General features: G+C 50.1%; 1 protein-coding gene across 2 annotated transcripts in view; it reads right to left on the bottom strand.

Annotated features, from left to right (window-relative positions):
- PTPRU (protein tyrosine phosphatase receptor type U) overlaps positions 1–25,907 on the bottom strand; it is an 83,940-nt gene that overhangs the window by 27,490 nt on the left and 30,543 nt on the right. For both annotated transcript variants that reach the window (XM_027109392.1, XM_027109391.1), the window contains exons 8-15: positions 21,603–21,911; positions 16,752–16,861; positions 16,204–16,405; positions 15,749–15,851; positions 12,952–13,225; positions 12,144–12,180; positions 11,244–11,382; positions 4,025–4,182 (exon numbers count right to left, since the gene is read on the bottom strand). In XM_027109392.1, the coding sequence (XP_026965193.1) occupies positions 4,025–4,182; positions 11,244–11,382; positions 12,144–12,180; positions 12,952–13,225; positions 15,749–15,851; positions 16,204–16,405; positions 16,752–16,861; positions 21,603–21,911 (1,332 nt within the window). The remainder of the gene's footprint in view (positions 1–4,024; positions 4,183–11,243; positions 11,383–12,143; positions 12,181–12,951; positions 13,226–15,748; positions 15,852–16,203; positions 16,406–16,751; positions 16,862–21,602; positions 21,912–25,907) is intronic.

The following is a 25,907-nucleotide window of genomic DNA, read 5'->3' on the forward strand; positions in this document are numbered from 1 at the left end:
ACACACACACACACACACACACACACACACACACACACACACACACAATGGAATATTACTCAGCCATAAAAAAGAATGAAATCTTGCCATTTGTGACAACATGGATGGACCTGGAGGGTATTATGCTTAGTGAAATAAATCAGACAGAGAAAGACAAATATTGTATGTTTTCACTTATGTGTAGAATCTAAAAAGCCAAACAAATAGACAAATATAACAAAACAGAAACAGACTCACAGATATGGAGAACAAATTAGTGGCTGCCCGAGGGGAGACGGGTGGGAGGATGGGCAAAACAGATGAAGAGGATTAAGAGGTACAAGCTACCAGTGATAAAATAAAGTAGTCACAGGGATATAATATACAGCACAGGGAATATAGTCAATAATATGTAATAACTTTGTATGGTGTATAATCTATAAAAATATCAAATCACTATATTATATACCTGAAACTAAACCAACTATACTTCAATAAAAAAAAGAGTTTATCAAGGTGTATGGTTATAAGATAAACATCTATACATATAAAAATCAACTGCATTTCTCTATATGACCAATACTTAGAAATATGATATTCTAAAAATGTATCAATACCATTTATGCTGGGAAAACTGGACATCCATATGCAAAAGAATGAAGTTGGGCCCTTATCTAACACCATACACAAAACTTAACTCAAAAAAGACTAAAGACCTAAATGTAAGACCCAAAACTATAAAACTCTTAGAAGAAAACATAGGGCAAACGTTTCATGACATCAGATTTGGCAAGGATTTCTGGGCTATGGACACCAAAGGCATAAGCAACAAAAGAGAAAAAAAGACAAAATGGACTACAACAAAACGTAAACATTTGTTCATCAAAAGACACTATCTGCAGAGTAAAAAGGCAACCCACACTATGAGATAAAGTATTTGTAAATTGTTCATCTGATAAGGATTAATATCCAGAATATATACAGAACTCCTAAAACTCAACAACAAAAGGACAAACAACCCAATTCAAAAATTCTCCAGATAAAATACACAAACGGCCAATAAACACATGAAAAGATGCCTAACATCACATCATTCAGCATTAGGGAAATGCAAATCAGAACTATGAGATACCATCTCACATCCATTACGATGGCTGCTATAAAAAAAACTATCTTGAACAGAAAACTAGTGCTGGCAAGGATGTGGGGAAACCTGGAACCCTTGTACACTATTGGTGGGAGTGTAAAATGGTGCATCCACTGTGGAAAACAGTATGGCAGTTCCTCAAAAAATTAAAAATAGAACTACTATATGATCCAGCAATTCCATTTCTGGGTATATACCCAAAAGTATTGAAAGCAGGGCCCCAAAGAGATATTTGTATACATCCATGTTCATAGTAGCATTATTCACAAGAGCTAAAACATGGAAGCAACCCAAGTGTCCATCAACAGACAAACGGATAAGAAAAGTATGTGTATACATACAATGAAATATTATTCAGCCTTAAAAAGAAAGGGAATTCTGGGAATTCCCCGGCGGTCCAGTGGTTAGGACTCTGTGCTTCCACTGCAGGGGGTACAGATTCGATCCCTGCTTGGGGGACTAAAGATCCCACATGCTGTGCGGCGTGGCCCCAAAATTTTTTTTAATAAATAAAATATTTTGTAAAAAGCAATTTTAAAAAACACTTAAGAAAACAAAGTCAATTCTGAAAGATGCTACAACATGGATGAACCTTGAGTACATTATGCTAATGGAAATAAGCCAGTCCCTAAAGACAAGTACCCGTATGATTCCACTTAATATGAGATAGAGTAATCAAAGTCATAGAGACAGAAAGTAGAATGGCGGTTGCCAGGGGCTGAGAAGGTAGGGAAAGGGGCGTTTAATGGATACAGAGTTTCAGTTTTAGAAAATGAAAACTGATCCAAAGAGTCAAAGCAAATTCATCCAACAAGGTTTTCCAAGGAACTTGCAAAGATGATTCTAAAATCTGTAAGAGAATGAGCGCAAATAGAGCCAAGACACCCTTGATGAAGAACTAAGTTGGGAGGGCTTGATGTGTCAAAAATCAAGACCTAGATAGCTAGTTTGCTATCGGTACAGGAATCACCAAACGGGCCGATGAAAGAGAATAGGGAGCCAAAACACAATCCCTATATGTATGGGAATGTGATATATGATAAGGGTGGCACTGCAAATCAGTGGTGAAAATATGAACCATAATACCTCATTCTGGGACAGTTGGTTTTCCCTATAGAAAAAATAAAATCCTTAATTCATATCACATACAAAAATCAACTACAGATGGATAAAGATTTAAATGTGAAATGCAAAATATTAAAAGTTTTAGAAAAAAGTAAAAAATATCTTACGACCTTACATAAGGAAGAATTCTTTAAGCAAGCACAAAAAATAGAAATCAAAAAGGAAAAGATTGATGAACTTGACTGAATTGAAATAAAAATCTGTTCATCCAAAGATACTATAAATAACCTGCAAAGATGAGCCACAAATTGGGAGAAGATATTTGCAATTCATAAGGGACAAATGAGTCTCATCCCAAATATATAAAGAACTCCTAAAAACCACTAAGATAGCAACAGAAAACCGAACAGAAAATTAGGTAAAAAACATGAACAGGCATTTTATGGAAGAAGAAACCTGAATGGCCAATGATGATTTGCAAATATATTCAACCTCGCTAGTAATCAGAGAAATGTAAATTAAGACTATAGAGAATTACCATCTTATACAAACTAGTTTGACAAAAGTGAAGAAGCCTGGCAAATTTTGATCTTGATGTGGAGCAATGGAAACTTACACCCTGCTGCTCGGAGTGAACACAGGCAAAGACACTTTGGAAAACAATTTGACACGTTTTATAAAGCAGCACAAGCACATACTTTATAATCCAGCAGTTCTACTTCCAGAATCTGCTGTGCAGGTGCATCTGGAGACTCATTTAAGAATGTTCACAGCAGCCGCATTTGTAATAACAAGAAAACTAGGAACAAATCAAATGCCTATGGATGCCAGAATGAAGAAATAAATTGTGATATATTCATACAGTGGAAAGCTATACATCAGAGAAAATAAATGAACTACAGCAAAACTTCCACCTGGGTAAATACTGGAAACATGGGGTTGTGTTGAAAAATAGAGAGCAATTTCATTTCTATCAAGCTCGAAAACGAGCAAAATTATATAATGCACTGTTTGGGGACACATGCACATATGGTAAAATTACTCCCAAAAAGGCAAGAAAGTTATAAACATAAATTTCAGGGGAATATTTACACGTAAGAGGGAGGTAGGGGATATGGAAGGGGCACCCAGGTGACGTTCAAATTCACCAGCGGGGTTCACCGGTGTTTGGTGTATTATTATGACTTTATGATTTTCATAAATGTTATTTTTTGTCCAAATCAGCACTAAGTAGAATAAAAAGACATGTGATGAAGCAATTTATGACGAGTTCCTAGCATATACAGCTGACTCACTATACGCTCCCTGCAGGCCAGGTACAGCACTAAATGATGTGCACACATTCTCTTATTTAGTCTTCCAGCAGCCCTACCAGCAGAGATTATCTTTACCCTCATTTTATACTTGAGGAAGCAGACATCCAGAGAGATTAAGCCACTTGCCCCAGGTCATGCACCTAAGGGGATCTGAGATGCAAAGTGAGGTCTGACTCCCAAGCACTTCCTCTCACACAGCAGGAAAGAGACTGTTTTGATCCCACAGCAGCGCTCCCTCCTCTGAGTCCCCAGAACTCTTCCCACAATTAACTTATGAACTCGCACTCCTCTTGGATGAATCTGTGTCTAAGTCCTCAATTTTCTTAAAGCTCCTCCAGTACAAAGATAATACCTGTGCCTTCTCTGTGTTCCCAGGGCCAGTGCTGGTACCCAGCAGGATGCTTAGTACTGTTGGTTCGGGGTGTTACAGAATCATCTGATGTGGGGCTCTGGGCTGTTGGCTCAGAAGTCTGGGGGAGGAGTGCCTGGGGGCCACGAGGAAGGGCCGGGCACTCACCCCGGGGGCTGTAGCCATGGCCGTCCATGAAGGAGAGGCCCAGCCGCTCATCCTCCTGCAAGGTGCTCTGGTCCGTGAAGCTCCGGTCCACGGCACTCATCATGTGGGTCTTCTCCTGGCGGTAGTTGACCGTGGCCTTGGTCATGTTCACTGGCTTCCTGCAGAGGAAGGTTGATGGGAGACATGGGTGCTCAGCTGGGCAGGACAGCAGCCAGAGGTGGATGGGGAAGTCTGGCAGTCAGGGGGCCTTGAGGCCAGGAGCCAGTCTAGAAGCATCTCTGGATGCTGAGGGGGCTCTGCCTCCATCCTTTGCCCACCAGACCCAGTGAGCTGCTGCCTCCCCCAAGAGGGCCTGGGCAGGGTCCCTGTCCTGGGGACCTCTGCTGACAGCAAGGGATGGAACACCAGCGGCCTCAGGCTGGGATCCGCCTCCTAACTCTCACTGGCCCCGAGGGCTCGGGAAAGGGGAGGAAAGTCACTCCGGTGACTATTCTGGTGGCACGGCAGACAGTCACTGCACCCCAAACAAGGGAGACGCCTGCCCCAGCTCCAGCCCCAGCAAGTCCCGTAGGTAACCTTCCTTCCTCCGTCCTCACCACACAGCTGCCCTGGGAACTCTTCCTCCTGCAGTGGGGTTGGACTACACTCCTTCATGGCAGAGTCTGGCTAGTACTCGGTCAGTCTCATAAGTTTTCACTGGGCGCAGAATGACTCCAACCATGACTTCTTCTTAACCCCCAGAACCCCCAGGATGGTTGCACCACAGGCCACACCAGACTTGTAAAGAAATCCACGCAGGGTCCCTATTCCCGTCACTGCCCACCAGTCCATCCAGCCACCAGCAGCAGCAGAGAGAGAAGGCGAGAGGCCCCGGCCCCTCCCGAGAGGGCAGAGCTTCTGGAGAGCCCCTGGGCAGGGGCCACACACAGCCCAGGCCTGCAGCCCAGCTTTACAGATGAGGATGGCCGTTTGTGACCCCAGGGAACTCGGAGGAAAGTGGGAGGGAGGACGGGGTGGGGAGGCAAGGGCCACAGCTCCAAGACCAAGGGGCTGCGCAGCAGGCAAAGGGAAAGGACCTGGGACCTGCGCTGAGACTGGAGAAGAGCCAGGGCCCAATCACAGGGAAGGCTCGGGACGAGAGAGCCGTTTACCTCTAGGCCCTACAGAGTGCAAGGTGTGGGGCAGACCTGAGAGAGGACTTCCGGGTCACGCGGGCTCAGGGACACTGGTCATCCATGGAGATGAAGAGGCCAGTGCAGGGATTCCCCCAGACAAACAGGTAAACTCCACTCAGCCCCTCCTGGCTCAAGAGCCGCCTGGGGCCCAAGGGGGACAGGATGACCTCTGGGTGCCCCTCCTGCCAGGACCTCGACGTCCTTCCTGTGCTAAGATGGCTCTGTGTCCACGCTGGGGACCAGTGCTGCCGTGCACTGCGGTGGGTGCGGCCTTCCCAGTCTGGACAAGAGATGGCTCAGCAGGCCCAGGCCTCCAGCTCCCAGCCCCACCCGCGGGCTCTGGGCATCACCCTCACTGTGGCCCAGGGCAGAGCCAAAGACCCCTTTGGGGGCAGGTGAGAAGAAGCCTCTGTGGCTGTGACCTTGACCATCAACATAAGAGAGAAGGTGGAGGAGGAAGGGAGGTGAGGAGGGAGAAGAGGCAAGAGGACTGACAGAGGAGGAGGAGAGTAAAGGGACAATGACAAGGGGAGAGAGAGAGGGAAGGAGACGGAGGGAGGGACAGGTCAGACACCAGCAACCACAGGGAAGACAGAGGACAGCCCGTCAAGCTGGCTGAACAATGGTGCCCAAGGAGGGCCTGTCACCATGGATACCGGCCTAGAAGGTCTGCAGGGGTGTACCCCAGGGCTCTGGTCCCACCCAGACCTCCTGGTCCACTTGGAAGAAGAACCTGAAACACCAACCAACCAGCTCCACAGACACAGCCAGGAGGGACACCTCGCACTGAGGCCTCCAGCCCTTCTCAGGGTGAGATCAAGCAGATGCCACGTAACATGGACACTTGGAAAAGTTCTGCATTAGGTTCAAAATTAGCTGCAAAGTAGAGAGGGAGGGCGAGCTGCCTTGTCAGCAGCTCCTGGAAAAGCCGAGCTGGAGGCTCCATGTGAGTTGATGGGGGTGTGGTTGCTGGAAAAGCCAGTGTGATGGTGGGTGACTTCGATGCAAGAAGAGGGTCCAGGGAGGAGGTGAGAGACCACCATCCTCTGGGCTGGCCCTGGGCCACCTGAGCCTGCTGTGCAAGGCAGGGACAAGCACAGGTAAGGGGAATGTTCTGGAAGGCTTGCAGGGTCAGCGATCACAGAGGCAGGAAACAGAGCAGCATGGACAGACCGTGGAGTCCGACGGGGCCTGGGTTGTAACCCCAGCTCTGCCTGTCCTGTGGCCTCTGAGGAGTCCCTAACCTCCCTGAGCCTCAGTTTCCTCATCAGTAAAATGGGGTGATCACAGTGCCTCTTCTCAGGGTTGTTGTGCGAATTCTGTGTGAAGAACTGAGCCCAGGGGAGGTGCCCAGGAAATGGTGGGTCTGAGGAGCTGGGGTCACCAGCTGGAGAAGGGCTGGTGGCACCCTGGGAGCGGCGTGCACCGTATGGAGAGCTGCCATCTGTCTGCCCCACACACATGCACAGAGCTGTGGATCCAGAGTGGGACCCGGGTGAGGACCTTCCTGGACGCGGACTGCAGTCTGACGTCAGGAGGTCCCACCCAGCAGGAGTGGCTCAAGACACAAGGGGCTGCCTCGGGGGCGAGAGGACACAGAGGCTCAGGGAGGTCGAGTGACTTGCCTGGGGTGGCTCAGCAGAGCCAGGTCTGAACCTGAGACCCTGACCACAAAGCCAGCTCTCCTGACCTCCACGCAGGAGGACAACAGGGAGAGGAGAGACAGAGCAGAGGAGGGAAGCTCAGAGACAGGGTGGCCGTGGAGGAGGGGCTGATGCCAGGCCAGGCCGGGGTGGGGGCAGGGGCTCCCCAGGAGGGGCGGTGCTCTGAGGCAGGTGCGCTACTTACGGGTAGTAGGAGTAGGCATAGTGGTCTCTCCTGGCAGCGTGCAAAGAGAACAGCACAGGTGGGCCACGGTCCTTCCCCAGGCCGGGCCCAGGGCAGCACCCCCAGCAGGGAGGGGCCTGGTGCTTTCCGTGCCGGGGACGGGGTTGGCCGGGAACCGACAGGTCAGAAGGGCCTTCCTTGACCCAAGGGCTGGCCGGGCTCAGTCTCTGAGGACCAGGACCCAAGGTCCCTTCTAGAACCTTCCCCAAGCCCACTGCTGGAGTGAGAAGGAGGTGGGGAAAGGGCCTGGAGGGAAGCAGAGCTTTCACACACAGTCATACACACATGCGTTCACAAAGAGAAACGCACTGCACGCTCACATATGCAGACACACTCATCTGGATACACACGCTCATACACAGCAACACAATGACACACTCATGCACTTACAAACACAGATATTTACACACATGCAGACACTCGTACACATGTATTCAAACACACACACTGACACACACAGGTACATACACAAACACACGCTCACACACAGATGCCTGCGCTCACACACACGGACACCCCCACTCACACACTCAAGGTAACTGCCGCACTCTCCCCTGCAGACAGTCCCCACTGCGGTCCCCGTGCCGCCCACCCCTGCAGGTCCCTCTGCCCCTGACGGGACAGCCCTCTGCACGCACCTGTGCCTGGGAGGGAACAAGTGGCCAGGGCAGGGGACACTGCGGCCTCGTCACCCACCCAGACTGCCCCTGGGTGTGGGGTCCATGAAAGGAGCCGGGTCACCCCCTCACGGGCACCCAGAGCACAGGGGGGGTCAAGAGCCCTGACCTGACTGCCAGGTACCAGCAGCGAGGAGTGGGGGCAGGTCTGATTCCCAGCTCCCAGGTGGGGAAGCCGGTCCCAGAGAGTCACGGTCTGCCTGGGGCTCTTGGGGGTCAGCGAGAGTCCAGAGCAGGCCCAGGACCCTGCCCCCAGAGCCAGCTCCCCCTGCGGCCCCGTCCAGGCCCCCTCCAGGGTCCTCCACTCACCTGCCCCACGTCACCCATCATGGGGGAGGGAAGGGAAGGAGAGCGGAGGGGAAGACTGAGGCCCAGCCAGGGCAGGAGATTGGCTCGAGGTCACACAGCATGTCACCCACCCCAGGGACAGAGGAGGGGTCCAGGGCCCTGAGCTGTTCACAGAGGCCCTGAGGGGTGGGAGGAGGGGATGAAGGAGTGGTGTTCTTCTGGTATCAGCTGAAATATCATGACTTTAAAAGAGCCTTCCCTAAGGGGTCCCCCACAGTCACCAACTACATTACGTCCCCCTTTACCTTCTCTCTGCCCCCCACCCCGACACCCTGGTCTTTTCACAATTTGTAATTACGCATTTGTGCTTTTTCTAGTTTAATGCCAGGCCCCCCGCTTATAACCACAAAGCACAGGACGACAGCATCTTGGTCGCGTTTGCCACCACTGGATCCCCAGGGCCCAGGACAATGCCCAGCACGTTATATTCCCGAGATATTTTATTGAATTGAGTAATCAGTAAATGAGGAAAACTAAATAAAAGAACTCCACCTTTATGAGCTTCCATTTCCTCCTCTAAACAAGTGAGGTTAATAATAATCTCCCCACGGCAAGCACGCGCTCAGCCCTTCCCTGCCCCCTCCTCCTGCTGGGTTGGCAGGGGCGGTTCAGGAGGACCCAAGTCCCCTGGGCCAGACCCTGGGGACACACAGCCAACAAGACAGAACTTCCTCCACCCCCATGCAAGCTCTCAGTCCAGCAGGGAAGAGAAATACTGAGCAAAGCGCTGCAAGCCGTGAATGAAGTGCGGGGTTGGGGGGGGGGGGGGAGGGCTGCAAAGGGATGTGGGGAGGGTCTCTGGAAGCGGAACCAAGGGATCCAACCGGCGAGGGGCACCCCCGAGTTCCCCAGGGCAGGTGCATCCAGCCTCACTGTCCGCAGGGCGGACCTGGGTACACGGGGGCTAATTGGGAGCTGCCCTCCCTCCGCAACCTCCTAATCTGTCCATTACATCTGTACCCCAGGTTGATCTGAACACCCTCATCCCTGCCAGAGCTGCTCTGTCCCATGGCGCCCCACAATGCAGACTAGGGGAGCCCTCAGGAGCACAGTGGACCCTGAAGGTCGGGCAGGAGTCGGGGGATGCAGCGAGGTCCTACAGAATGGGACCGAATGGCTTTTAGACGACCTAAGGAGGGGCAGGGGGGTGGGGGGTGGGGTGGATCCTAGAGGCTTCCAGTAGCAGCTGCATAAAGTGGAGGGTTTCCTAGTGAGGCTCTGGCAGCATCTCTGACCCATCCTCTCCTGAGCCTGGCGCTCTCTCTGCAGGGGTGGGTAACATCCCCTACATTGCCAATATTCCCTTGAGGGTAAATTTCTAGAGTCTTAAATACCACCTGCAACCCCCAAGATCTGACCCCTCCCTTACAGCCCTCTCTATCTGCACCACTACCCAGCCCCCAGGGCCTTGCCACTTACAGGAATCTACTGTGTGCCAGTTGCGGTGAGGCCCTTCACGTGCCCAGCCGTGAGGAGGATGGGCTTTGCAGTCAGGCCTGGGTTCAGTCAGGACCTGCCACTTAGCCAAGTGACATGGGCAAGTCGCTGAATGATAGTTTCCTGACCTGTCTAAGGGACTTAGACCTGCTTCGTGGGCCAGGATCCAAGAAGGAAAAATTCTCTGATGTATTCTGAGTCCCAGAGGTGCTTGATAACTCCTGTTCTAATGGCTGATGTGTATAGAACTCCTGGCACAGAGTAATATTCATTAAATGATAGTTTAAAATATTTTGTCTCAGGAATCTGTACAGGGACTACGGGAAGGGAAAAATCAGAGCCCAGCATTCTGGACCGGACATCCCCACGCCACCCCATCGGTGGCATGCCCCAACCCCAGACTCTCTAGGAGAGTTTTTCTCCTATCATTGCCTGGCCTCAGGCAAGGGGGCCCTGGCCAGTTCTCCCTCATCTCCCTGGATCCCGCTTATCTGCTCCTGGCATCCCAGAGACACAGAGCCAACACACCCATGTGTGCCCAGCCTGGCAGCAGCAAGGGCTACAGAAGGCAGAGCCCAGGCGGGGAGAAGGCGGAGCAGGCTCTGCCTCTGGCTCCCTGGGTGACCTTGGGCAGGTCCATGCCCCTTCTGGGCCTCAGCATCTCCATCCCTCAATTAGGGGCTTGAACCACAGTGTCCTGGGGCTGCCTGGTAGGGAATGCGGTAGGGTGGGGAGGGAAAGCAGAGGGGTCTCAGAAGTCCCCACTCGGCTCCAACCCGAGGCTCAGCCTTCAGCTGCTCCATTTACTGAGCTCCCAGGAGAGGTTTATTTGGTGTTTTGAAGATGGGTTCTGCTGCTTTTGAAAGACTGGAAAACCACTAGACTAGACGTCCTTGAGCTACATGGCAGCCCTCAGTTTCTGGGCTCTGAGCCTCTGTAATTCTAAATTCTGAGATTCTCAGAATCTCAAATCCTGGATTGCTAAAACTCCAAAATTGTAAATTCTGGATTCTAAGATATGCTGGGATTCACTCTGCCCACTGCAAAATGCACTGGGAAAATGCATCCCTCACAAACACAAGGACTGGACCTTTGAGGCCCAGGAGATGGCACAGGCAGGAAGGAGGTCTCCTCTGAGTCATGGGCCCAGGAGGACTCCTCAAGGATCAACAGTAACAGAGTCCAGGGCAAGCAGAGCCCAAGAGAAGGTGGGGCCTGGGAAGCGCAGAGGGTCCTTGCTTTGAAGTGGAGTGAGCCCTGCCCCCACCTCAGGATCAACACCACAACCCCGTGCTTAGGGCAGACAAGAGAGCCGAAGACCTTCGGGGGGCTGAGGATTCCAAGTCAGGTTACCTCCACACCATCCCCATCAGAACAGCCCAGCAGGCACAGGAGGGCGGTGCCCACGCCCAGCACGGCTCCTTGGCAGCCGGCAGTGAGTGCCCTTGCCTGGACAGTGGCACCCGGCACCAGCTAGAACTGGGCTCCAGCCAAGCCACTCTAGGGCAGCTCCATTTGCAGAGTCTCGGGCTTCCCCCAACCCGGCTTGGGTCCATCCACAGGCCTGATGCCCAGGCTGGCAGCCCTCCACACACCCGCCAGGCGACTGCCTGACCAGCCCCCAGCCTCCTCTCTGCTCACCAGGCCTCTGACGGAGAGAAGCCTACGGTGGGCCAGGGCACCGGCCTCACTCACCCCTTTCGGATGATAATAATAATGGCCCCCAGGAGGAGGATGAGGACGGCAAGTCCCCCTGCACAGATGCCCAGGATGAGCCCCATCTCCTCCGACCTCTGGGACACCTCCAGGGGCTGTTTGCTTTCCTTGCAGGCAGCTGGGAAGAACAAAGCAGAACAAAGGATCAGAGGGGAGATCAGGACCACCTTAAGCCCCAAGGAATAAACATCTGCCCCTCATCCTCAGCACATGTCCCACCTTTCAATCAAATCCATCTCCTCATCATCCCTCACACCTTCCGCATTCCCGTGGCAGAGGCTTTACGTGCCCTGTGCCCCTATCAGGGATATTAGCTCCCTTCACCTCTCTGCCTCCTCAAATCCTCCCCGTCCTTCAGTGGACGGGAGATGGAGGATGTGTGGGGCCTTCAGACCCCACCTTTTTGCCCTCCTGGGAGGCAATGGGGGGAGAGAACTATGTACCCAGGGCATGGTTAGGGCATCTCAGGATGGGGAACCAACCACATTCCCCATCTGGGAGCAGGGACAATCCCTACACCACAGGGTCCACGCTGTCCCCACTTCTCCCCACCATAGGAAAGGGGGAAGATACAGACCTCAGTGTCCAGTACCCACCACCCCCGTGGCCCGACCATAATGGCTCACCCTCCTCCAGGCCCCTGCCAAGGCCCCTTCTGTGACCATGGCAGGATGAGGGTTTGTCCCTACTGCCCAGTCTGGAAGAAGGAGACCTTGAGGTGGGGCACATAGGGAGCAAGAAAGGGAGATGTTTCCTGACCCCCAAGCCTGCCGGACCACCCTCCTCTGCTCCCACAGGCCTGGGAACCCAGGGTCCACCTCCCCAGAGCCCAGCAAGTAAGAAACCCGCTACTGAAGGACTGAACCCAGGGGCACTTACCTTTCCTGGCAATGCGGATGCAATTCAGCCGGGTCTCCTGGAGGCACAGATGGGGGTCTCAGCACCGCTGAAGTCAAGACCTGACCCTCCCCAGAGGGAATCTTAGACAGCGTGTCTTGGGCCTGGTCAGGGCTTTTCTGGCGTGGACCGTTACTAAAGACACCCGACCTGGCAAGAGGGTCTGGGGGGAATCAGGGAGGGAGGGGCCAAGAGGGAAGGAGCCTGCAATAGGGTAATGCCTTAGGAAAGGGGGATGAGACGGGTGGAAACAGAAAGAAACAGCATGGGAAGAGGGCTGGTTGGGGGAGGCGCTCAGAAATGAGGGTGGGGCCTAGATCCAGGGGTCTCCTTAGGAGGGGGGCGGCCTGGGAAAGAGCGACCCGAGGAGGGAGGAGCCTGGAGAAGGGCGGGGCTTCAGGGAGGAGGCGGGTCCCAGGCCTCCTCAAGCTCTGGTGAAAGTGGGAACCTGAGATGGACCCCCTCCGGAGAGAGAGGAGCCTGAGATAGAAGACCAGGAGCAGGGACCAGGCTGGGAGCTTGGATAGAAAAGAGTCTGGGGAAAAACGGTTCAAGAAGGGGGTACTGCTGGAGAGAAGCTGGCTGGGGTTAGGAGGGAGGGGCTCAGGTGAGTGGGCGGGGCTGGGAGTGGGAGGAGCTATCGGAGGGCAAGGCTCATCAGCGGGGGCGGGATCAGGACGGGGGTAGTGCCTGGTGGGGGTGGGTCTCTGGCCTCTGTAGCAGCCTGCTCCAAGGTGTCACCAATCCTGCCCCCCAGCCGGCCCCGCCACCACCCCGGCCGGCCCCTCACCCCCTTCAGGTGGCTTGTTGCCTGGAAGTAGATGAGGTAGGCCTTCCTGGGTTCAAGCGGTGGGTTCCAGAAGCCACGATAGGTATGGTTGTCACCCACGGTGAAGGGCATGGCCTCAGGCAGACTGCTGGCCGCCAATTCGGCCCCGAAGTAGTGCACCAGTCCTCGGGCCAGCGCCGCATCGAAGGTCAGCGGCACTGGGAAGCAGTCCTGGCCGCCTGGCTCCCGCCGGAGTCTCCGCGGCCGCTCCTCCTCCACAATAACCTGGTACACACTGGCCATGGGGGGGGGAAGCGCAGTGGTCACAGTTGCCAGAGAACAGGGAGAGCCATCTGGTGGCTAAGGGCGTGGGCTTTGGGGTCAGGCCCAGGCGAGGGCTCATCTCAGCTCTGCCTCTTACTAGTTGGGCAAGTCACTTTAGCTCCCTGGGCCTCAGTTTCCTCCTCTGTAAAATGGGAGTGATTACAGGACTGTTACATAAGGTAGAGGTGAGGAAGGAGGCAAGTTTAGCAAGCAGCCAGTACCTGTCAGCTGTTATTACTGTAACTAAGGCTGAAAGAATGTGAGCCCTGCTTAAGGGAACCAAGCCCTAAAGCCCCACCCTGACTCCTCAATGCGTCCTCCAGGGCCTGGGAACCCCAAGCCTCAGGCTCCAACCAGGTTCCCGACAGGTCCCTCTAGGCCACAATAAATTCGAGTAAGACATGATGCATTCACTCATCCAGAAAGTGTTTACTAAGCTCAGACATGGGCCCTGTGCCGGGCACTTGGGGGATGTAGGCTTCCTGGAACTGCCCTCCAGTGGGGGAGCTGGTCACTTAGCAGGCAAACGAGGTCACACTAACCCTACATCTCGAGTACCCTCCCAACCCGGAGGCAGCCTCGAGACTGCAACTCTGAGCCTGCCATCTCCCGGTCCTGATGGCTGATTTGTGTTCCCTGGTCTGTATTCCCTCTGATTTGTGTCTCCTGATCCCGACTTGTGTGTTTCTATTTATTTTCATCACTTTACTGAATGGCCTTGCTGTGAACTCCTCCAAATCCTCTGTGGAACAGAGCCAAGAGTAAATAAATGAATGCTGACAAATTTAAATATTTCCAGTCCCAGCCTCGGTCACGTCTTGGCACGGGATACCCCATACTGACAGCCTGCACTCTGGCAAAGTAGAAATGCCTTTTCCTTGCTCTCCAGCTATTTTTTTTGAGCTTCCAAGTTGGGAGGGAATCACCCCCAGCACCCTGGGATTTGGGCCAGACAGGTTCATTCCATCACTAACCAGCCCAGGCCCTTCTCAACCCTCCATTTCCCAGGCTGATGTGAGGCCTCTCCTGGCCCGAAGTCCCACCAGGAGATGATAGTAATCATTAGCCATGAACGAAGCACATCTTGATCTGGGATGATACCCATGATACACCTAAGGGAGGCTCAGAGGGGTGAAGGGACGTGCCCGAGGTTGCACAGCCATCAGGCCTCTCCCCCGCACATGGTCCACGCCTCGCCCAGACCCAGCCCTGCCATCATCATCCCTGAGAGACGCTGACCAGGCCTGCTCACAGGATCCCCCAAGGGAAAAGGAAAGGAGAAGGTGATGCTGGTTTCCCAACTCCTCCCAGATTCAGAGGCAACAGGGCCCTGAGGCTCCTGCAAAATGCCAAATGCCCCTGAGATGCCCAGACTTTTTCCTGGGGTCTGGGAATCAGCCCAGGGCAGGCTTTGCAGTGGCAAATACAGGGGAGCCAAAGCAGGAGAAAAGAGTGGAAGGGGGGAGGAGTGAGGAAATGAAGGGGTGTCAAGGGCACCTGGGAAACCCACTGCCTTCTTGGGGGGCTTAAGAGGACACTCCCATGCCCAAATGCAGGCTGTCACCCTCTCCCAGTGCATGAAACTTTATGGTAGGAGGAGGTGGACCAGAGGGGCAGGGAGGCTCTGTGACTTCAAGGAAAGGTACAGGCTTTGCAGACAAACCTGGCTTCCAAATCCCAGCGCTATCGTTTACCAGCTCTGTGGCCATGGGGGCTCATTATTCAGGCTCTCTGAGCCTGTTTCCTGATATGTAAAATAAGGGTACTAATACCCACTCCGCAGGCTGCCACGAGGATAACATGACTCATGCAGGTAAAGTCCCTAACACGATGTCTGGCTGACAGGAAGTATGTGCACACATTCCACAAACACGCTCACTCTCTTTCACATACACACTCACACATCACACACACGTCACATGTCTTCACTACACGTGCACACACGCACACACACACACACACACACACACACACACTCACACATCTTGTCTCCAGCACCTTCTCCCCAACAGAAACAGCCACTATGGCATCAGCTTTCTCTGCAAAGAAGTGAGGAGGCCAAGCTCTTGGCCACTCCAGAGAGATGGCCCCATCTGGCTGGCTGCACTAGCCTTCCAGAAAGCCCATCTCTGTGTCTCCCTGGATGGGATGCTCCAGGGAAAATGCTGGGAAAAATAAGGCCCCCAGAGTTCACTTCTCCAAGGTGTCAGAAGGAGGCCCTCTGGAGAGGCCTGAACAGTCCCCTCTCCAGGCTGGATGTTGTCCACAGATCTCATGACAGTCACCACCAGGCACCCTGCGGCCTTAGAGGGGAGTGGCTGCAGGCGTCCTGCCTGCCCGGGATCACAGAATGTCTTCCTCCTGACACTCTGAACCCTTAGTGTGAGACTGAGGAAGGACAAGGGTGAGTTGGCCTGGGTGGGGACTCTGGGTCAGAGGAGGGGCCTCTTCCCTATGGCCCTGACCCCCCGCCCCTCCGTGCAGGCATCCCCACCTGATGGGCGCCCCGCGGCCCTGCGCCGGCCTCAGCAGCACGGTGATGGTGTTCTCAGACTCCCCCAGCGGCGACGGCATGTCGGCATAATCAAAGCTGGGAGCTGGGGAAGGGGACAGGACATAAGCACAGAGCCCAGCCACTGGACCAGGAAGGTCAGGCCTCCAGCCTCCTTGACCCCTGTCCTCAGATCTCTTCCCCTTCAGCCTTCGCCTCCTTATTCCCTCTGACCTGAGCTTCCCTGACCCCTGACCTCAGCCCTTGGATTCCACCGATCGTAGTCTCTAGACTCCTCTGATTTAATCCTCCCTGACCCCTGACCTCAACCTCTAAATGGTATATTTATCTCAGCAGGAGCCCTCCATCACCACCCCCAGGAAGCCTCACCCCCTACCCATGGAACCCTGAGACTCTGCCTCCTCCAAAGGGGCCAGGGCGGGTCGGGCGGGGCTCACCTGAGATATTGGTGGTGATCTCAGTGAGCGCCGCCTGGCCGAAGCCTTTGCCCGTGCGGGCCCGCACGGAGAACAGGTAGGTGGTGCCCGGGTGCAGGTTGGAGAAGACGTGGTAGGTCTCATTGCGGAGCTTGGAGATGGTACGCCGTGGGCCCGGCACATTCACCGCCGGGTCTGACGACTCGATGCTCTGGTAGCTGATCTGGGGGCAGGATGGGCAGGTAGGCGGGCACAGGGATGGGGAAGGGTTTACTAGTCCCATAGCCTCCCACCCATCATGGTTCAGGTGAGCTAGGGATAAGGTTGGACAAAGGGGAGAAGCTTGGTGGGGGGACCGTGGATGCCCCTTAGTCCAGGCCTCTGGGCACCTTCGCCTCTCCCTTCTGCCTTCAGGGCCTCTGTCCCCATAACACATGGGGCACAGACCGCAGCCACAGCGGAAGGAATCCCGATCATCACCTGTGTTCCTCCGCCCCATACACTTCCCTCTCCAACCTGTGGGCCCACCTTCCACCAGGGGCCCCAGCTGTAATAGGGTCCAAACCCACCTCATACTGAGTGATGAGGCCATTGGGCTCCTGGGGCTCCTCCCACTTGAGGAAGATCATGTCCTCCAGCGGAGTGAAGGTCAGGGACTCAGCCGCAATCCCGCCAGGCACTGCAAGGGAAAGGCGACATGGGACAGGGAAAAGCAAGCTTTGGAACCAGATCCCTGAGTTCAGATTCCAGCTTTGCTATTTCCTAGCTGGAATGCTTGGACCACTCAGCCTCTCTAAGCCTCAGCTTCCTCATCTGTGAAATGGGGATGATAATAACACCTCCCTCACCAGAATTAAATGATGTGATGTACATAAGGCCCCAAGGCAAATAAATATCAGCATCTCGTATGGTTCCGCCTACGCCCGAGCACTCGGAAAGGGCAGCTGGCACTTTGGCCACTGTGCAGGATGCATTGGGCAGAGAAGAATGAATGCTCCTATTTTGTTCCAGTTGAGTGGTTTTCAGAAAATATAGACATTTGCCAGAAAAATGAAAACAGCCGCATTAGAGTGGCAGGATTATGGGTGGAGCTGTTTTCTTGTCTAAAAATTACTAATTACACAAACAATATGTTCAATGTAGAAAATCAAAATAGGCATAAAGAAAATTAATGGCACCTACAGTTCCATCACCCAGAGATAAATACTGTCAACATTTCAGCAGAAGCCCTTTCAGGTATGGTTTTGTTTTTGTTTTGTTTTGTTTTAAGGTATCATCTTAACAGCAGGCTCAAGGAATTTCTTCTAGGAAGAGAACGGCCTTTGTTTGGGAAAACACCTTGATAAAATGTTGTGGGGAAGCTGAACTCCTAAGATAGGGGAAAGCAGAAACCCAGATAACAATCAGGGACAGCTCAAGTGCCTTGTGTTAAAATGAACAGTTAACAAGGCAACACCACTATCCACCCACCAAAACAATAAACGGAAAAAGACAATTCCAAGTGTTGGTGAGGATGCAGAGCAACCGAAATGTTCACACACTGCTAGTGGGAGTATACATGGATACAACCACTTGGGAAAACTGGATATATCTACTTATTATGAACACATATCCTATAACCTAGCCATTCTACTCCTAGGCATAAACCCATCAGAAATGTGTATATCTACCAAAAAAGAAAAAATCTACAAGAATTTTATTTGCAGCACAATTTAAAATAGTTGAAAACAACCCAAATGCCCAACAATAGTAAATAAGAAAAATAAATGTGGCATATTCACATAATGGACCGTTCAGCATTGAGAATGAATTCTCTAGAACTGTACACACAACATGGCTGAATCGCTCAAGCATAAAGCTGAGAGGAAGAAGCCAGTCATAAAAAGAGTACACACTGTATGATCCCACTGATGTAATGTTCAAACCCAAGCAGAAATTAATCTGTGGCATTACAGGTCAGGATAATGCTTACCTTTGGAAGGTTGTGAGGGGGAGGATGCATAAAGGGGGGCTTCTGGGCTGCTGGTAATGATTTTTCTTGGTCTGGGTGTGGTTATCCTGATGTGTACCATCTTTGAGAATACTTTGAGCTGACCACTTAAGATAAGCACACTTCCCGTAAGTATGATACTAATACTTCAGTGAAAAGTAAAAAATACTAAATAATGAGCAGTTATCAGAAGGAGAGGGGAGAAGAGGGACAGAGAAAGAAGAAAGAAAACTAAGTAAACCAAGTGAGGCCTGGCCAGGGTTGGGGGAGGGGGTATGAAGCAGCCACAACAACGTACCTAGCGGGGGGGAGGGGAAAGGTCAACAGATTTTAAGAATGGAGCAGTCTGATATTCAGTTTGAGGTTACTTAAGAAGCGTATCAGTATATGCTACCCAAAATATGCCACTTGGTATAAGGATGATTTTGAGCTGAATTGAGAAGGCAATGTAGGAGCATACATGAGAAAAAATTCTCTGCCCTCCCCCTATTTGCCTAAAAGTAGGACATAAATTTGTAAAGGTGACCCCTTCCCCTCTCTACCAGAAAGGACAGAAGTTAATCACTGAGAAAACTAGACCCTTATCAGCCTGGAGGAATCTACCTAAAAAACTTTAAAGACTACCATTAGTTTCCCCATATATTTGACTTCCCCTAATTTGCTGCCCCTAGAAGCTCAAAGCCCTTTTCCTTTGTCTTGTCACTTCTCTAAAAACTCATTGTTCTTTTGTTAGGACACTATATAAGTCCCAGTTCTCACCACCCCTTTGAGTTACTCATCACTGAGTACTCCCCTGTTATGGGTGATGCATGTGTTCATAAACTACTATTTCCTAGAATAGAAAATAATCCGAAAAAATATGTATATGTATATATATATCTTATATCTGAATCACTTTGCTGTACACCTGAAACTAACACAATACTGTAAATCAATTATACCTCAATTTAAAACTTTCTAATAAGATAAATAAATAAAAATAAACTCCTATTTGTTTTTCTCTTGTTAATCTGTCTTTTCTCCATCTAATTTACAAGGCCCCAACCAATGAACCTAACATGAGTAGAAGAAAAAAGTTGTTCTTCTTTTCCTACATTTGCAGTGATTCAGGGTAAACTCCTCTAGTCCTCACTCCCATCCCCAGCAAATCCTCAGCACATCAGTGCAGGGCATAGAGGATACACGTTGCCTTAAGTGAGTGGGGTTTTCTGGAAATCAAGGAAGGAGTTGAATTTTATATCTGGGATGCTGCTGTGAAGAACAGAAAACTGCATATGTGAGGAAGCAAAAAACAAAACAAAACAAAAAACTATTAACCAAGGAGCTTGGGGTTACCTGGGATTTTACAGCAATCTGGAGAACGCTTTTGCTGGCATTAGAGTGTAGCTGTTAAGAAAAACAACTCTCAAACAGATGGCCAGGTTTGAAACCCAGCTCTGCTACCCATCTACTAGCTATGTGCCCTCATCTGTAAAATGGGAATGGTAATAGAAAATAACCAAATAGGGTTGTCATGAGGATCATATGCATTAATACATGAAAAGCATTCAGAATAGTGCTTGACATATAGTAAATGCTTAATAAATATTAGCTTGACATAAGTAGAACACTGCACCCAACAAGGACAGAACACCTATTTTTTTCAAGTAGATATGGAACATTTATCAAAATTTAACCATATGTCAGGCCATAAAGCAAGGATCAAATTTCAAAAGACCAAAACTAGAGTATATACTCTGACCATAGTGGAAGTAAGCTAAAAATCAATAACAAAAAGATAATTAGAAAAATCCCAATTGCTTAGAAATCAAGCAATGTATTCTAAATAACTCTTGGGTCAAAGAAGAAATCATAACAGAAATTAGAAAATATTTTAAACTGAATGATACTGAAGATAGGATATATCAGAACCTGTGGATGCAGCTAAAGCAGGGGCTAGAGGGAATTTTATAGCTTTACATGTATATATTAGAAATAAAGAAATGCTCAAAATCAATGATCTAATAAGTTTCTATCTCAAAAAGCTAAAAGAGGGCTTCCCTGGTGGCACAGTGGTTGAGAGTCCGCCCGCCGATGCAGGGGACACGGGTTTGTGCCCCGGTCCGGGAAGATCCCACATGCTGCGGAGCGGCTAGGCCCGTGAGCCACGGCCGCTGAGCCTGCGCGTCCGGAGCCTGTGCTCCGCAACGGGAGAGGCCACAACAGTGAGAGGCCCGCGTAACGCAAAAAAAAAAAAAAAAGGTAAAAGAAAAGCCGATCAAATCCAAAGAAAGTATTTTTTTAAAAAAAAGAAATAAAGAATAGAAAATATTCAATAAAGAAAATAAACTAGGGGCTTCTCTGGTGGCGCAGTGGTTAAGAATCCTCCTGCCAATGCAGAGGTCACGGGTTTGAGCCCTGGTCCGGGAATATCCCACATGCCGTGGAAGCAACTGAGCCTGTGTGCCACAACTGCTGAGCCTGCGCCCTAGAGACGGCGAGCCTAGAGCCTGTGCTCCACAACAAGAGAGGCCACCGCAATGAGAGGCCCGTGAACCACAACGAAGAGTAGCCCCTGCTCGCTCCAACTAGAGAAAGCCCGCGCACAGCAATGAAGACCCAACGCAGTCAAAAACACATAATAAAATAAACAGATTTAAAAAAAAAAAAAAGAAAGAAAAGAAACTAGGCCAAAAGTTGGCTCTTCGGGAAGATTAATAAAATTTATACACCCTTACCATGAGAAACATGAGAATAAGAGAGAAGACACAAATTACCAATATCAGGAATGAAAAAGGGAATAGCACTATAGATCCTACCGATGTTCAATAAATATAATAAGATAGTATTATAGGGCTTCCCTGGTGGTGCAGTGGTTGAGAGTCCACCTGCCGATGCAGGGGACGCAGGTTCATGCCCGGGTCCGGGAGGATCCCACATGCCGCAGAGCGGCTGGGCCCGTGAGCCATGGCCGCTGAGCCTGCGCGTCCAGAGCCTGTGCTCCGCAATGGGAGAGGCCACAACAGTGAGAGGCCCGCGTACCGCAAAAAAAAAAAAAAATAGTATTATAACCAACTTTGTGGCAAGAAATTTGACAGTTTAGGTGAAATGATCAAACTCCTTAAAAACGCAGTATACCAAAACTGATACAAGAGTAGAAAACCTGAATATTCCAATATCTGTTTTGAAAATTAAAACTACTATTAAAAAACCCTGCCACAAAGAAAACTCCAGGCCCAAATGACTTCACTGCTAAATGTTCCCAAACAATTAAGGAAGAAATATACCATCTTAACCCAAAGTCTTCAGGGGAACAGATATCAGTATCATTACTTTACTGTTATACAGTCGGTTTAATCCTAAGCAAATAATTTCCTATAGCAATTTCAGTCTCAGACATGCAGCGTCTGTGGGAGGCACTGAGGACACTGGGAATAAGGGGGCCTCTTACCATCCTCGTCCGTCTGGAACGTGACCTCCTTGCCCTCCTTGCGCCCCTCGGGGTTAGTGAGGACGAGCCGCACGTGGACATTCCGGTAAGGTAGTAGGTTCTTGATGGTGTAGTGGCTGACACCCCGCTCTATCTTCACACATTCCCGGATGGTCTGGTTGTGGCTGCTGCCCAGGGTGTAGTGATAGCACAGGGACACAGTGTAGGTGTGGCAACGTGTCACGTTGTAGCCCAGTGGTTCCCACTGCAGGGTCAGCTGGCGGGCCTGGATCTCAGCAAAAGCCAGGCCTTTGGGGGCCCTCATGGGCTCTGGGCAACCCAGGAAGCAGAGAGAAAAGGTAGGAGAAATGGGAAAAGAAGAGTAGATGAGAGAGAAAACATCATTCAGCTGACTGATATCAACCTTCCTTTGCCCCCAAGAGTCCAAGAGACCCCCTAGAAGAGCAAACAGTGAGTAAAAGTGTGTTTGGAGTCAGGTGGGGCCACATCTGAATCCTGGCTCTGCCACTTGCAGCTGGCAACCACTGGCTAAGCTGCTTCACCTCTCTGAGCTTTACTTTTCTCAACTGCAAAATGGAATAATAGGCCCTACCTCATAGGATGGCTGTGAGGTTTAAGGTAATACATGCAAAGCATGTGCAATAATGGCTAATACACAACAGGCCCTCGAAAATTTTAGCTATAATTTTTTTTAATAGTACAGTTCACCTCCTATTTCAAGATCGTGCTGGAGGATGTCAAGACAGTCTGAATCAACCAACTGCTGTATTTTCCTTAATTTATTAATTCCAAACTTGTTCTAAAACAGCTTATAGTAATATATACGATACAATAGTATAGAGAAGTCAGGATGATGGGGGAAATGAGAGGCAAATAGTTAAATAATGCCAGAGAATGTTAGAAAAATAGAAATGCATGTCATTAGGTTCTATGTGGAGCTAAAGATAAGATTCAAATTAGGTGGTGAGTTTCCTGGCTGCCAAAGCAAAAAGGGAAATACAATCTGTTAGATGATGATAATGATGATGATGATGATAATGGCTGTTAACATTTATTAGAGGCTTTTTTGTATGTGCTAGGCATTGTTCAGAGGCTTTAAAATGCTTTATCTCATTCAATCCTCTCTGTAATCCAATAGACAGGTGCAATTATTAGCCCTGTTACACACATGTAGAAATGGAGGCACACAGGAGAGATAAGTAACTTGCCCACAGTCGCACAGACAGTAAGTGGTGAAGCTGGGATCCAAACCTGGACAGGCTGGCTTCAGAATCCACACTCTTAACCACCACTACCCTGCCTCCCCATGAGGAATTCACTGTCCAAAAAATAAAAATAAATCACACCAATGCCTCTGGAGAGGCAGCTACCCCAACACAAGAGAGGTGTATATTACTCTGCTTTACAGCCTCTTGATGATTCCATAAAACCAGAAAGTTATCCTCATTTTATAAGTAAAGAAATCAAGGCTTCTGAAGCAAAGCCAGGATGGAGCCCAGGGGGCTCAGACCCATCCTGCATCTGCATTGACCAGCTGTGTGATCCTAAGCAAATCTCTGGGCCTCAGTTTCCTCATCTATAAAATGATGGAAGAAGCCAAGATTACTAATGATCCTCTTCTCTCTTGCCCCCTGACTGTGCAGGTTCTGTGACACCTGCAAAGTTTCCCCAGTTAGAGGACCTCAGGACACACCTTAATGAACAGGAAAGAAAGCACTACTGCTTGCCCTCTTAAGATCATTAAGTATGACCCTGTTATCATCTTTATACGATTAATTTGCTCAGGATGCTCTTTACGAAGATGATGCAAAGAGAAACATCAGGCTGCTCTTTACCTGGGAACGCCTGGGCAGGTGGCACAGTTTTAGACACTGGTCCCAAGGACAGCACAATGCAAGTCTGTTTCCGCCCCGGAGCTTTTCTTCCTTCCCTGGACCACAGGCAAGTGGCAGTCTCCAGTCATACACCAGACCACCAAAGAGAGATTTCAGCACATGCTAAGAGCAAGGCTCACCTCTTGACTTCTTACAGAGAGCCTGGCTCTCTTCTCCCCACAAACGAGGCAGACCCGATCCCCACCCGACAAAAACGTTAAAGGGCTGGCTCCCTGCTCACTGCAACCTGAGGGTTGCTGGCTGCAAGCCCACTTACCACACTTGTGTTTTCTCTCCCGTTCCTGGCGTACAGAGATTTTCCTAATGGTTTTCTATATAGTTTTGTTTTAACCCATCGTTCTTATGTGTTTGGACAGGAGTGGGAGGATTTGGTGAGTGCTCACTCTGCCGTCTTGTTCAGAGATCCTTGCTTTATCCCTTGACTTTCTGGCTCTGGTCCTGGCTGCCCGATGTGTCCTGTCCCAAAGTGTGTATGTCTATGTCAGTGTCTATGTCTATGTCTATGTCTACTAAAGCCAAGGACCATGGCTTTATTTGCACTAGTGAGAGTGGATCTCGTTTCCCTGCAGCTCTGCTCACACCATCCCCACCCCCGGGAACACCTGCTCCACATTCTTTGCCATCCTTCCAGGTTTGGCCAAAGTGTACTGCTTCCTTCACCATCTGGCAGCATTTAGAGAAGGACATGAAACGTTAAATATAAACCGGTAACACAGGCTGGGTTGGGACCATGACCAACAAGACTGTAAGTGTCCCATCCAAAAGGGGCAGCTGCCACTCAGTTCCAGGAGATATCGCCATGCAGGACTACAGGCTCAGGGTTGCCAGATCCTCCCATTTCTTAAGAGAAGCCAGAAATTCCGATCTGTGTGTGGGAAATCTCCAGATTTTTAAATACTGGCAACCTACTCAGGTTTCTTAAAACCACTTTGCAGGGCACAAAATGGTAACCTCTAACTTGGAGGATGAAACTTTCACCCTCGTGCTTGGGTATCTCATTCTCCAACAGCTGCGTTAGCCCCCATCCGCCTCGCTGGAAGAAGGGGTCTTTGAAAAGAAAGCTCACATTTCTTCCTCTCCCCACCCTGAACAAATCTGGGCAGATCCAGGGGCTCAAATAGTTTGTTGACTAAAGGCTGATATGTTGATTGAGGGGTGTGAATTCATGAGTCTCTCTGTGTTTCCAAAAACCATCTGGCACCCAGACACACTCTCTTCAGCTGCCAGCACACACTGGCAAAACAGAACTTGGGGACCTCAAAGCCCCGTCTCTCTAAATTCCATATGGCTGTAGGTTACTCAGAGATCAAAGGTCAAAATGCACATTAAAACAAGAAGGCTAACAGTTAACATCTGTTAAATTAGGCCAAAATGTGTTGATTTTAATGATGTTAAGGAGGATTCGATAACCCTGCAACGTTCTGTTTCTTGAGGAAGGGGCTTTGGAGTGGGGTCGGGTGCTCCAGAGTTCAAATCCTATCATCTCCACCTCTCATTAGTTCTGTGACTTCAGGCAAGTGATTTAACCCCCTTTTGAACATCAAGTTCCTTGACTAAAAAAATGGAGATACAGTAACACCTACTTTGAAAAGCAAGTGTGAGAGTTACATGAGATGGTCTAACTTATAGTAGTTGATTAATTAATATGTGCACTCTAAGGGTGAGATACACCCTATATACAGCAGCACCCTTTATAGTAACAGTATAAATTAGTGCGACCATTTTTAAAGCAATATGTCAAAGTCCTTTCTTAAACCACCCCTGACTACTTATCTCAAAGAAATAACTCAAGGAGGAAAGAAAGCACGATAAGCACTAAATTTTTCAATATGGTATTATTCACAATAACAGGAATCTAGAGACACATAGCCCAGCCATATGGAGACACTCAGTGGACTCCTACAGCCAATAAACATAATTATAAACAACATAACACATGTAACACCACCAAGAAAAGGAAGCAGAATACAGAATGCTTTCTACATCCCAATGACAAGGGTGTGAAATGTGTACTGTAGGCATGTGGGCAGAGATTTGAAGAAGGCAGGAAAACTAAAACAGCTGTTGGGCTAGGATGGTGAGATTTAGAGTGATTTCTTTTGAATGCCTTCTACTGACGTTATATTATTGTTTTTACATTAAATAATATTGTGGGAGCAGAGTTTCATGGGGACCAGGGAGATGACAACACAGCTGGCCAATAGCAAAACAACTATGGGCCAAGGCGTCTAAGCAAGGAGGGGTGGTGATGCCAACAAAGAGAAGGCAGGGTGAGCTGTCTGGATCCTGTCTGCTTGGTCCCTGCTCCAGGTCCCGTCCCGGCCAGCCTGTGTAAAGTGTTTAGCAGTGTTGGCACAAAGTGGGCACTCAGCCCACAATGGCATCTGCTGTTGCTGTTCCTGATGGTGTG

This window comes from Aethalodelphis obliquidens, unplaced genomic scaffold (assembly GCF_003676395.1).
Source record: "Aethalodelphis obliquidens isolate GAN/ISIS:26980383/991018 unplaced genomic scaffold, ASM367639v1 scaffold9, whole genome shotgun sequence".
Classification (NCBI taxonomy): Eukaryota; Metazoa; Chordata; class Mammalia; order Artiodactyla; family Delphinidae; genus Aethalodelphis; species Aethalodelphis obliquidens.